The sequence below is a fragment of the Eptesicus fuscus genome, chromosome 12 (genome assembly GCF_027574615.1).
Source record: "Eptesicus fuscus isolate TK198812 chromosome 12, DD_ASM_mEF_20220401, whole genome shotgun sequence".
NCBI lineage: Eukaryota > Metazoa > Chordata > Mammalia > Chiroptera > Vespertilionidae > Eptesicus > Eptesicus fuscus.
In genome coordinates, this window is record NC_072484.1 from 53,232,860 (window position 1) to 53,246,359 (window position 13,500).

The 13,500-nt window shown below is 59.1% G+C and overlaps 1 protein-coding gene across 4 annotated transcripts in view; it reads left to right on the forward strand.

Moving 5' to 3' along the window:
* NFATC1 (nuclear factor of activated T cells 1) overlaps positions 1-13,500 on the forward strand; it is a 99,376-nt gene that overhangs the window by 44,173 nt on the left and 41,703 nt on the right. For 2 of the 4 annotated variants that reach the window (XM_028139299.2, XM_028139301.2), the window contains exons 7-8: positions 3,127-3,182; positions 7,289-7,421. In XM_028139299.2, coding sequence (XP_027995100.2) covers positions 3,127-3,182; positions 7,289-7,421 — 189 coding nt within the window. Of the gene's footprint in view, positions 1-3,126; positions 3,183-7,288; positions 7,610-9,993; positions 10,200-13,500 lie in introns of those variants that run through there. The other 2 variants (XM_028139307.2, XM_028139308.2) reach the window with 2 other exon arrangements.

Genomic DNA, 13,500 nt, shown 5'->3' on the forward strand with positions numbered 1-13,500 from the left:
TTCCTCCAGGGTCTGCCCAAGGCAACTTCCACACGGTGGAGAGTCATCATTCCAGGTGCTGCTTCTGTGCGCCCGGCGGGCCCTGGCTCCTGGTGGGGAGGGCGTGGGAGAGGGCACGGCTGGGTGCCCGGCCTCGACGCCCGCTTCTCCTCGGCTTCCACGACACAGCAGCGCCGCCGTGGTTGTGTGGGAGACGTACTTATGTCAGATGTGACTGTCTCACGGGCCACACAGCTGCCCTGCCTGCGTCCACTGGTTTTGGTAAATCAGAGCCATTCCACCGTCACACACCCCAGAACGTTTTCATCACGGGGCACGCTCCAGCCTTGTCCCTGCGGGAGCCCGTGTGAGGACCGCTCCCGTGGAGGTGGACGCGCCCATGTGTGGCCAGCCGCGCGCGGTTTGTCCACGTCGGTGGGGCTTCGGGGTGCATCCACGTTTTGTCTCTCGAGCCCAGTGCTGCATGAGCACCGGAGGCCGGGTTCCGCATGGACGAGGGTGTTCCTTGGGCACAGTCCCACGACTGCAGCTGGAAATTGCACGTGGGACCCTCTAGGGACCGCCAGGCTGGGTCCCACCGCACGTGGGTCATTTCCTCTCCACTCCCATCTCTGTGCCGAGCAGGCTGGTCCCAGTGGCTCTGTGGACGCTGTCAAATGAGGCCCGGGAGGGTCCCGAGGACGGAGGCGGCGATGGGACGGACCTGGACGCACACCCTCAGCCGTTCTGGCCTGAGTCCCGGGGACCAGCGTCCCGCTGCCCCTCCCTGGCCCTGCCCTCCGTCAGGCCCTGCACAAGCCTCTCGGCATCTTTCCGTGGGGAGATGACCGGCGGTGTACCCGTCACACGCCTTCCCTGACAGCCAGCAGCCCGATGCCAGCACAGGTCTCACTCTGTCGGTGCCTCCCCAGGCGTCCCGTGCGCAGGCCGACACGGTGTGTCGCACAGGTACCGTGAGTAAGCGTGCAGCCCGCTCCTGCGGCCGACTGACGACCAGGAGGAGATGACGTGTGTGTGGCCGAGGGCCTGAGCAGCCTGGGTCCCCGGGAGTGGGCGTCCTCGCCCTTGAACCAAGGACTCTTTGACCCAGGCCCTTCGTTATTCCCTCACTGCTTCCGCCCACCGGCTGCCTGAGGCTCACAGGTCCGGGGCCGATCCGAGACTCAGAACCCTCCCGCCCCCAGAAGAAGGCCAGGCGAGTGTCCCAGGACAGCTTGTGGAGGCTCGGGGGGGCCCTCGTGAGGACCCACGCAGCCGGGGCCAGCCAGGCGGAGGCGCAACCAGCCACAGGCCGCCCGGGAGCCTCCTGGCGGGTGTGGCAGGGAAGCCTTTCGGATGACTCACGCTGCAGGGAATTCCCTAATGACTGGGAATATTTTTACTTCTGGGCTTGTGCACAGTTTCCTACTGAGAGCCCAGCGAGCTCCTGATAAGCTCAACACAAAGGCCCATTCAGGCTGATTTCCCTTCCCAGTAAAGCTGACGTTGAGCACAACACCCAGGCCTGGCAGGCTCTGCAGGAGGCGGCCTGGGCTGGGCTGTGGAAGTGGGAGCCACGGTGCTGACCGCTCCTAAGAGTTCTCCATCGGCCGTCTTTCACGCCTCGGTCCTGCCTCCCCTGAACAATGGCCGTGTGTGAGCAGATGCTGTTTAAAAGGCATCAGCGCCTTGAGGGTCTCTGAGTGGACCAGTCCTGCCAGTGCCCGCCCTGGGGCTGTGGATCAACCACAGACAGGAAGACCTGGGGAAGCAGGGCCAGAGCCCGGCGCTTTGGCACGCCCTGGGCGGGCGCGGGGGGAGGGGGAGCATAGGGGGCCCCGGCTTTGAAAGGTGCATGCACTTTGGGGGTTCCAAGACCAACTCGGACATCTAGATGTGTGTGTTTGTGCCGGTGCCAGTCTGTGACTTTTCAGAAGCTGCGGTGGGGCGGGCTCAGCTGGCGAGCGGGCGTAGGCGCAGGGCCCCGGGCTGAGAGCTGCTTTGTCAGGCTCCTGATGCTTCGAGTGCGGGCAGCCTTCCTTCAGGTTCTGCCATTTCTTCCTGGGGGGATGGGCACTGACCCCTGGGGCCGAGGTCGGCATCTGGCCAGTGGGTGGGCCCGGCGTCCCCAGAGGCTGGTGTGGCCCAGCGGGTCGTGACTCACGCTTCCTCCCCGCCTCCACCTCCACCCGCACGGCAGTCAGTGTGAGGGGGGAAAAGGAGCTTGTCTAATTTACTTATAATTTAGGATTTGTGACACATTTCTTCTTTGAAAACAGCGCGTAGGTAGAAACTAATGCTTGTAGGAGCACCGACTTTATAAACAATAACAAGGAAAGAGGCCGTGTGTGGGGGGGTGGGGGGGTGGTGTTGACACCTTTCAACTCAGAATTCTTAGAGCCAGTCCCTACGCTGTGTGTCTGCAGACAGGGGCTTGCAAGCACCAGGGTCCGGTTTGTGGAGGGCCCCAGTTAGTGGGGGCCCGACCTGCCCCCCTGGGGCCCCGGCCCAGGAACAAAGCCCTTCCACAGGCCCCTTTGTGAGACGTTTTATGTCTTAAACATGCAAACAGCCACGGGGTGAGGATGAAAGTCCCGTGGGCTTTGCATGTCTGTGTCCTGACCTGGCAAGCAGTAGTCAGGGAAAGGACTTCCTCATGTACCCCGTGGACCTGGCTCCCCGAAGGCACGGGGCCCCGGGGCCGAGCTGGCGGGAGAGGGGACAGGGCACTCACGGGGGTCACCGCGCTTTTCCTGGGCTCGAGCTCCCTTGGATATGGGCGTGTGGAAACCCTTACCTGACTGATGGGGTGACACTGGGCAGAGGGCCGTTTCTGGGGGAGTCCCCCACCCCACAGCCAGGCTGCGCCCTGCAGAGCCAGGTCTTCGGGCTCCGCCGGGTTCCCTGCGCCTGAGTTTGGGTGTGAGTCTCCCAGCGTCTCCCCCCGGGCCCGGCATCCATCCACTGTCCCACAGGCGTGACTTTCTGTTCTTGCCGGTTAGCGGCCAGCACGGCCGAGCCGGGCGGGTGGGTCCTCTACTCGGCGGCTGCTGTCCCCGGGCCATCTGCCTGGACCGCGGTGTGTGTTTTCGGGGGATGCGCTCAGTCAGGCACCCAGTAACGGACTTCCCGTGCCCTTTCTTCTAGACGGCCACCACATCTGGGAAATGGAGGCGAAAACCGACCGAGACCTGTGCAAGCCAGTAAGTATTGCTCAGACGTGCCCACGCGGCGCCAGGCGTGTCAGGGGGCTCCCCACGCGGGGGCGGGGTTCCTGCCGAGGCACGGGGCCTCTTGTTTGTTCAAGTGGAAGGACCAATAGAAATGACAGCAAGGCAGTGCGAGAGAAGTGGGTGCACAGCCCTCCCTGGGCCAGGGCTCCTGGGAGGCAGCGAGACAAGGTGCAGGGCAGCCACGGAGACGGACCCAAGGGGCTGGAGGCCTCAGGGCGCTTGTGTGCCAGCTCCTGCCACACGGCCAGGACAGGGTGAGCGTCATGCCCGGACACGGGGCTTTTCTGTGGCCTCTGATGTCATTGCCACTAGGGCCCCACACAGACCACCGCCCCCCAGGAAGACCGCTGCCCCGAGCCTCTGAGGGCGCTGGACCTGTGTGGGCACGCAGGTGCCCAGGATCCACCAGCATCCTTGGCAGTGACTTCTTACCCGTCCTCGTCAGAGAACGCTCACCGCTTACCAGACTCTTGTTTTGAACGTGAAACGGGTGGAGCTGTGCCTCTTGGGCGGGCCGGTTCCCTTTGCCGGTTCCCTTTGCCGGTTAGCCAGTGGACTGGAGGCCTGGGAACACCTGCCCGGTGGTGTTGGGGCCGCTGAGCTGGGTCTGGGGCCTGCAGGTGGCCACGTACACGTGCCCACACCCACACTCAGCCTTTCACGGCTTTTTGGGTACCTGAGAAAGAGTTACTGTTTCTTTGATTGGTTATTCCTGGAGAATGCCTTTTGTCTGAAGTTACGGCGCTCTCCGGCTCTCTTTTGGTTACTGTTAGCCCGGTGTGTGTCCTGGGTCTCTCTCCCTGTGACCTGACTTCGTGTTGGAAGGGGCTTCCTCCCGTAGACAGCAGGAGCTGGGCCTTCCTCCCCAGGTGGCGTCTCATGACGCGGTGTGTTTGGACCGTGGTGTTGAAAGCCATGATGGTTAGTAGCTCCCATGAGTGTGTTTCCCACTGAGTCCTGGAAAAGCTGCAGGAAGTAGGCTGACGTGAGACGCCGTGGCTAGCGAGGGATTTGTGGAGGATAGTCACAGCTCTTCCATCTCCGTAGCACATCCCGCTGATGGCGATGTGAACGGTCCTTCCGGAGGTGCAGGGGATGGGGAATACTGTTCAGGTCAAGTACTTAATTCGGGGGGCTCCTTGTGGGTCCTGCACGGTTGAGCCGGGTGAGCAGGGCACCTGGGTCATGGGGTCGGCTGAAGCGAGCTGGGTAGCTGCTCCCTGCCCTGAGGTGGGCGGGGCCTCGTGGCTGCCCCAGGGGTGGCTCCGGGTGATGCTGGGTGGCTGCTCACCGTGGCTCTGCCAGGACAAAACATCTTCCGCCCGGGGTGTGGCTTCCTGGTCCACGCTCCACGCCCCGGGGCGGACCTGTGTTAGAAGTGTGCTGATGGAGGTGGGGGGCTCACACTGGCCTCACGGGGCTCCTGCTGGCTCTCTCTCCTGAGGAGCCCAGGGACGTGCTGCAGCCCCGAGCAGTTCGGCTTCCAGACCAGACTCCTGGCCCGCAGGCCTGTGGGCTGCTGTCAGCGCAGGGCTTGCTGTGAACAGACACCTGGTGGCTGGAGACACAGCCCCTTCTGCCTTGCAGGGCGCGCCTCCCTGCCTCCCTGCGTCTCCTCCAACCCTGTCACCAACAGGGCGGCCTCACTCCTGCTCCCGCCCGCCCCGCTCCCCCCAGGCCGGTCTCCCCCTGATGCCCGCTGGCTGTGGTGCCACCCCCAAGCCATCTTGTTCTATCAGAATAATTCCTGCTAAGTTTGCATATTCAGATTTTCTGTCACCGAGTTTTCTTTTTTATGTTGAATAGTTGCATTTTTAAAGGAAGCGTGACAGTTAGCTGTGTGTTTTAAAAGAAACGTACATGTGGATACGGATACACCTTTTCACAATTCCATCCTTAGCTCTTAAATGAGGTTCACCTTCACACTTTTCCTAATTATAAAAAGACTGTCACATTCATTGTGGTCATCGGTGTGACTGCGTGTGTCTTGTCTACCCCTTCACACACCCGTATGCATGTACATCATAGTGTATGCATTTTTAAACAAAGCGGGATTGTGCTATGTATGTAGCTTATCTGCTTCGGTGAGCGGTTCAGACCGTGGGTGTTCTTAAAGCGAGCCCCCTGACCTAGCGAGTGCCACTTGTCAGCCTTATTTCTGCCCCTGCACTGGCTTCCTTACTGGCCCCTGCTGGGCATTTCAGCCCCGTGTTCCGGGGAGGATAGCGTTTGTCACGGACTTTGTCTCTTTAGAGGGGGGGACGCGTATCAGCCTGTTCCCAAATCAGCGCCCGGCCCTTCCGTCACTTAGAATTACAAACCCCGACCCCACGGAATCCAATGTGCCCCGCCTGGCACGTCACGGGCTCCCGTGGCCACAGCCGTCCCTGCCTCCTCGCACCTCTCTCAGTTCCAACCTCAGCCCAAGGAAGAGCTCCTTTTTTCCTGTCTCTTCTCGGAATCTCCTCTGTGGAGATGAGACTCGTTTACTGTCGGCTCCGTGATGCCAGCCACGTGCCAGGCCCGTCATTACCACGGTGTCTCCTTCCAGCCGAGTCCTCAGGAGACGACCCAAGAGGTAGCCATTTGATCTGTATCTGACTGGTACACACGGGAAACTGAGACTCAGGCGTGTCCGCGCTGCGGCTGAACCCAGACCTGGGGGGTCTGGATCCAGGCTGCCACCCCCGGGCTGCAGGTGCACAACTCCTTCCCATCGTCACCCCCTTTGCCCCTCTGGCTTCGGGGCCACGTTTTGGTGAAGGGACGGCCGGCTGAGACAGGAGACGGTGTGCTTGTTGCTTCTTCTGAATGACACGAAGTTGTTCAAACAACAGAAGCATGTGGCCCAGAGCCAGCGTGGTCTCGGGACCCCCCACCCCGGCCCTGCCATCCATGTGCCCTCAAGCAGCCGGCTTCGGTGCCTCAGTTTCTCTACCTGTAAAAGGAAAAGGCTTGGCCTGAAGTTCTCTTCAGTTTTCTGTTTTAGCATTCTTTAGATTTCATTGCTAACATGATTCAATCAATTTTGCTATTAATCTGGGGAACAAGCCACAATTACTTCAACACAAAAAAAAATTACACAATGGATTTTTCTTGTACACTTTTCCTGCTTGTTAACTGAAATCCTATGACAAAAAAACAACGGTGGAACTGTTTGGATGTGAAATGTTCCCCTACCCAACCCCCCAAAATCCAGTGCAGCTCCCCCTCCTCCTGCGGAGCATGTGGCGCATGGACCACGTATTGCTGGCCTGCTTACAGCCACACAGGGACGGCCCAGGGAGCACGCAGGTGGCCGGGATGCGGGTGTACCAACCCCGCCATCTCTCTCCCCCAGGGCCCCGCTGCCTCCGTGCACCTTGCTTTTATAGCGGTACTTGAAAGAGCATGATGCTACGCGGTTGCTGGATTTTATTTTAATACATAGGAAGGCAACAGCAGCCACATGAGCCGCCCTGTGGTTCCATCTCGGGCTCCACCTCCTGACTCTGCCAGGCGCCCAGCTCTCCATCTTCTTCAGTTTGAGGGCGTCTGGGCGTTCGTGAGGGGCTTTGGGCCGTTGTCCTCACAGACCCTGTCCGCAGACACACATCTCCAGGAAGCACCTGCCCTGGGTCTCCATTGCCAGCTACCTGGACAGGTGCCCCTGGCTCCATCCGGGAGTCAGCGCAAGGTCACTGACCCTTCGCGGTAGGGCAGGCGGAAGCGTTGGGGGTCAGCGGCCGGCCGTGTGGCTGGGCCCCTCTCAGCATCTGCACTGGTCCCTCTCCTGCGCCAGGTGGGTGGCATCGTAGGTGAAGCCCCCAGTCTGCGTCCCCTGCACACACCACCTCAGACCACCTCTCAGCTCTGGGTGTGGAGGACATCAAGGACCCTCTTCCCTGCTAGCCCACATGGGACCAGCAGGCCGGCCCGCACACGCGTGTGCCCGCCCACGCGCGGGCTCTCGGCGGGTGGCTTCTTCCGGCAGCCCCACCGGGGGAGCGGTTCTCCACGCGGACGAACCCTCTCCGTGCAGAGCCTCTGCGTGGGAGAGGTGCTAACTGCCCCTCCTGTCTGCTCTCTCGCACTAGAACTCGCTGGTGGTCGAGATACCGCCGTTTCGCAACCAGAGAATCACCAGCCCCGTCCCGGTCAGCTTCTACGTCTGCAACGGGAAGAGGAAGCGAAGCCAGTACCAGCCCTTCACCTACCTGCCTGCCAATGGTAACGCTATCTTTCTAACCTTACGTGCTGCGGACGGACCGGGGGGGTGCTTTTTCTAAAAGACGCAGAAACGATGAGCTGCTGTGGCTGCCAAACAGCACGGTCGCACTGTACCTTTAAGCTGTGTTACTATCCTGTGAGCAAGACCATGTTGCCCATTCTTTAAAAAAAAAAAAAAAAAAAAAAGATAGCGAACCTTCCGGTGTATTTTCCTTTATTACTGTTGGGGGTCGGGGGGAGGGCGCGTATTGGGGTAATGGCTGATCATTTTGCCGGCTGTTTGCAAGTATGTAACAGCTGGGGTGGGGGGTGGAGGGCGGGGAGAAAGTGCAGCTCTCCTGCACTCAGAGCTGAGAGGGCTCCTGTGCGTTTAAATTCTATAGCTGTGTAAGGTGGGGAGCAAACAGCTATAATTATTTTGCAGGTGCCTTTAGAAATAAACCCTTGCTATTAAGCCTAAAGGCTGCTGCCTGATGTGGTCATTAAGTAACATTGATGTTTTTGCACGCCTGCTAAAACCCACATGGCTTTGTTCCTTGAGTAATTGCAACGTCCTGTGACCATGAGGCTTTGTACCTTTTACTCGGCCACAGAGTCTTCTCTCGTCCAGATTGTCCGTCCGCACGTGTGGAGGATGGCTTCTTATCACTTTCTGAGCCATCAGCTCACTGGTCCGTTTTTTTAGGGTCCGTGATCAGAGAAAAGAGCATCGTTTGTGTCTCACCCCCTGCACTAGGAGAACGTGAGGGTGTGTGCGCAGAGCCCACGCCCCGCCCGGTGGCCCCTCACCCCGGCAGCCAGGGCCTGTGTTCACAGGATGGCACGTGCTGTCCTGGGTTTGTGTGTCGTGGAAGCCCAGCTACGCAAACCACCTTTTAATGCTGTCGCCTTTGTTCTAAAAACACAAGCGTGAAGGGGGAAATTATACTCCAAAAACTGATTGCAAGAGCAGCCATGTCGTTATCTTAGTATCGTAAAAGGGAGACTTTCTAGAAGGTTTCTGTTCTCTCTAAATGTAAAATGCCATTTACAATAGACCAGGTCATGCGGAGCTCTCGAGCATCGGTGTTGATACCGAACAGTTGGAACGAACGGTCCTTGAGGCAAATACGAGCCATGCTTTTGAAGGTGTGAAAAATAGGATCTTGCTGTAAAATTGCCATTTCGTGAGTGCGTGCACGGAGCAGTGGTATGGCTGTCAGCAGCTCCTGGAGCCGGTTCCCGGAGAGGGCTTGTCCCGAGCGTGTGGCTGCTGGGCTTTGTGATCTGTGTTGCACATAGGTCATGAATCCTGTCCGTTCTGGAATAAGGTACAATAGCGCTGAAAAAGAAAACATTTAGTCTCTCTTTTTTTTAATGTAATGATTATGTTCTAATTAAACTTCCAGCATGATTGACCAGATATTGAATGTTTTAAAGAAAACCTAGGCCTTATAAAGAAAAATTTCTTTGTAAAGCAGTTTAGAAAATAGCTCTACAGTCCCTGCTCCAAGTTCACAAGTGCCGAAGGTTACACACAACCCGTGTCAGAGCCTGTGTGTGACATGCACACCCTCTTCCAGGTGGGGGACCGAGGCCTCCAAGGACACATAACTGGGACCCCAGGGTAATACCGGCTGTCCATGTGCCATCCAGGGTCACCCACCTGCACAGCCATTCAGTGCTGCAGTCTCACTCCCACAGAGCTCAAAGCTGCCCTCTGCCCCAACAGCTATGACCCCACACTCTATGTTCGCCCCAGGTCCTGCATCACCACGCTCTATATCTGCCCAGGTCCTCCATCACCACGCTCTCCATCTGCCCCAGGTCCTCCATCACCACGCTCTCCATCTACCCCAGGTCCTCCATCACCACGCTCTACGTCTACCCCAGGTCCTCCATCACCACGCTCTACATCTGCCCCAGGTCCTCCATCACCACGCTCTAGGTCTGGCCCAGGTCCTCCATCACCACGCTCTCCATCTGCCCCAGGTCCTCCATCACCACGCTCTCCATCTACCCCATGTCCTCCATCACCACGCTCTCCATCTGCCCCAGGTCCTCCATCACCACGCTCTCCATCTGCCCCAGGTCCTCCATCACCACGCTCTCCATCTACCCCAGGTCCTCCATTACCACGCTCTACATCTACCCCAGGTCCTCCATCACCACGCTCTCCGTCTACCCCAGGTCCTCCATCACCACGCTCTCCGTCTACCCCAGGTCCTCCATCACCACGCTCTCCATCTACCCCAGGTCCTCCATCACCACGCTCTCCATCTACCCCAGGTCATCCATCACCACACTCTAGGTCTGCCCCAGGTCCTCCAGGACCACTCTCTGTGTCTCCCCCGGGTCCTCCAGCATCTTCATCACCATGCTTTCAATGACATCTCACCTGGACCCCTTTCCCTCTAGCTGGTGCCCCAGCTTCACTACAGAGCCCTGGTCCATCCCATTAGCAGGGACCATCAGGCTCCGTAAGGCCTGGACTTTCCAAGCCTTTCTGGTGGTGTGAGCCCTATTTTCATCAGGCCCTCATCTCCTTTCGCCACTTGTCTCTGAAATTTACTCCTTATCTACGAAACTGCAGGTGCCCACGCTGCCCTGAGAGCGCCCCAGCCTTCCCTGCCTTCCTGGGCTGGGTCCACCAAGCCCTGTGGGGTTGTGACCGCTCAACACGCCCCTAGCCTGTGAGCTCCCCGAGAGCAGGGACCTCCACCTGCATCTGACTCCGTGCCTGACTTGTGGGGCTGTCCTTATGTGGTGCTTAAGATAAATAAATGAACGAATGATATACTAGAGCTCAAGCAGCAGTTTTGTTTTGGTGTTTTCCTCGCCGTGCATTGCCGCCTCCTTAGCTTTGGAACTGAGTGTACTCACCGCACTGAGCAGGTGGGAGTAGGCACGGGACCAGGTGCCTGGCCTTGCGCCTTGCCCCCCAGAGGTCACTCACTTAGAGCGTCTCCACCAGCACCCCCGTCACTGAGACCGGATTGCCACCCTGAGTTCCAAAGACACCCTGCCCTGTTGGGCTCTGTGGGGGGGATAGGGCGTGGCATTCATCAAGAGAGGGTCCCCTGATGTTAAGGTGCTTTGGTCTGTGTCCCTCTTTTAGACCTCAGCGGTGAGGCTGTAACATCCTCCTCCAGGCTTGGGGGCCTTGTCCACCTGACCACAGCAGACACGGCCTCAGGTTGCCGTTTTGCTGATGGAGACAGGCAGGTTCCCTTCAAGCTCATGACATGTGCTGTTGAAACATACAAGACAATGGACATAAACCCATTTAAGTCCCGCCCCTGAAATTCATTTTCATGTGCAAATGTGTAAGGTCAAACCTCATCTTAGGTTTTCCTTTGAGATTGGGTGGAAGTAAGGGGATTGGGTGGCTTTCTTGCTGTTGGCGCAGACAGGGACCTGGGGAAGGCACTGCTCTCACACTGAGCCCCAGGGCAGGCCGGCGCCTCCTCCCTGCAGGACCCCAGGCGTTTCAGGTGTGGAAATGAAGGGTGACAGCGTTGGTGGCTGGGCAGAGGCAGAGACCTGAGAAGGGCCCACACCTGTCTCACCCTTTTGTCGCCTTCCCCACCTCCTGTCTCAGCTCTGATGTTGCCTTCAATGACAGCAGATAAACCTCCCGCCCGCAGCTCCCAGGGGTGACGCCCACTTCCACCCCCACCCTGTCACGAGCCGAGTGCAGAGCCTCGGTCGGGTGGGTCCTCGGTCGGGTGGGTCGTCCGGCTGCTGGTCTGCGTGGGCCCAGGCCGGTCGGCTCCCTGACCCTCTCTGGGGCTGAGTGTTTAGTGGGGAAAAGCTTCCAGGTAAAGGCAGGGCCGTGAACAGACGCACAGCTCCTAGGAGACCCCTGCACTCACCCCCGGCCGCCCTGGGGGCAGCACGCAGGGCGGAACAGAACACTTGGTGGGATTCTAGAAAAGCTGTGTGCGCTCACACACACAGCGGGAGCTTCCTCAGGGTTCTTGCTTGTCGCTGCTTTTATTTAACAACACGAATACCGCCTCTGAAAGGAAGCTGCCCGGCCGTCCAGTCGTGCCCTATGGCTGAGGGCCCGGCACCGCCACAGGACAGACATGCTGCCAGGAGGCCCCACGGTTCCGAGTTGTTCCACAGCGTCAGAGGCGGGTCCCGGGGGCCTATGTGAGGGTGAAGGTCCACACCCGCTGTTTCCCCGGTTGGGACCGGCAGGACGGGCGGGAGCTCACAGGATAAAAAGAATTCCAAGTTGGGACCTCAGAATTTCATCAAATGAGAAAAATAAATCATGACGCATTTTTGGGGTCCTGGGGAGTTTATCTTTTCATGTGAGAGGTTTTCAGTTGGTTTCCCAAAAATGCCTGTGATAGGTCATAGGTCGGGGCCGTGCGGGTGAGGGGCCTGGAGCTTCCCTTTGCCGGGTCCCGGTGGCCAGGACTCCCCGGCTGGGGACCCGCTTGTCCTTCACAGACGGTCCCGGTCGGAGGCCACGTGGTGATGACGATACAGCTTTTTGTCCCCAACAGAACCTCTCGGGACTGTGGGAGAAACCACTTCAACCCCTGCCTGGGAGCGACCGCCGACCAGGGACAGAGGTGCCCAGGGTGGCCCTGCCTGGGGGGTCGGGGTTTGGAGCTGGAGACGGACCTCCTCCGAGAGGGGGGCCCTCAGCCGTCCTGCTCGTCGCTAGAGGGACCCCGGTTAAGTCGGTCCTCCTCCTCTGAGGATGCCCTGATTGAAAACACATCTCCACCTCAGGAGGGGGAGAGGGGAGTAGATTCTGCTCTTGTTTGCATTACTCAGTCCAGACATCGGAGTAGAGTGAGAAGGGGGGAGCGGGGGCGGGAACTGAGCCAGGTGCCACATGGATTGCCCCACAGCGGTCAGAGCAGGGCCTGAGTGGCAGGCAGGTCTCTGCAGATTCCAGAGTTGTGGCTGACCATGTGAGGGCCCCACTCCAGCCCCCAGGGCCCTCCTCGGTCCGGTGCCCGCCGGCCCGCCCCAGCTCTCAGGGTGGCTGGAGCGGGTAGGTGGACCTGGACCTACACAGTGACCTCAACCACACAGTGAGCTCCAGGTCCACCTTTTCCACCAAACGTTTTGGCTCATTTCCCCCCAAGTTCATTGCATTAAAGTTTAACCCCAAAGTACTTACCATTGTGTACGTGGTATACATCCCAACAGTGACTTCAGGTGGCCACTGGCTTCTGTGAGAGGTGTGCTGGCTGGACCTGAGCCCTGGGCCTCTCATCTCCTGCCAGAGCCCCTGCCCCTCACCCCGGGGCCCCGCCCGGGCCTCAACTCATAAATGTGCCTCGTTTTATAGGCAAAGAAATGAGCCCCTGGGAGCTTGCTTGAGCCGTTGGCCCCAGACACACAGGGGACACACACTCCTCCTAGCTTGCACAGCTGGCCCGCCGTGGGGTGTGCAGTGTCTGACCCCACGGCCAGTCCTCTCCAGGCCTGCGGGACACTGCGTGGACCTTCTGCTGGGGACTGTTCTCATCTCTGTCTGACAGCAGCGGGAGGTGCAAGGCGGGGCTCAGCCAGGGTCCACGCTGGCTCCCAGGCCGGTGCCTCATTACAGAACACCTGCGGGCTTTCAGATAAAGCAGATCGTGCGGACATTTCTGACCCACGCTGTGCATCCTGGGAACGTCCTCCTAAAGGCAGATGAAGCTGAGGGGGGACAGGTGGGTGGCTGGAGGGGATGGCAAGGAGAAGACGCCATCCCAGTAGCCGCTCCCTGCAGGGCCCCGAGACCCAGGACACTCAGCAGGCAGGCCGCTGTGGTCTGCAGCATAGCTGGTCCCATAGGCATTCTGGAACCTTCCTCCCGTGGGAGTGAGTTGGCATTGGGAGCGGGGCTAGCCCCCGGCTGTGTGCACCGGCTTTGACGTCACCTCTCATTAAAGGCTCACAGAACCAAGTGGCTGTTCTTATTAAATTCCCGTTTTTACTGGCTCTCATGCTATTCCAGCCAGAAAAGGAGGGACCAGTGTCCTGATCTCTCTTTCCACATTTTAAACCTGATGGAATAGAGGTGCCCAGGTGATGCCCTGGGAGGGGTGTGTCCCCGGTGACTGAGGCCCCACAGTTCTGAGAG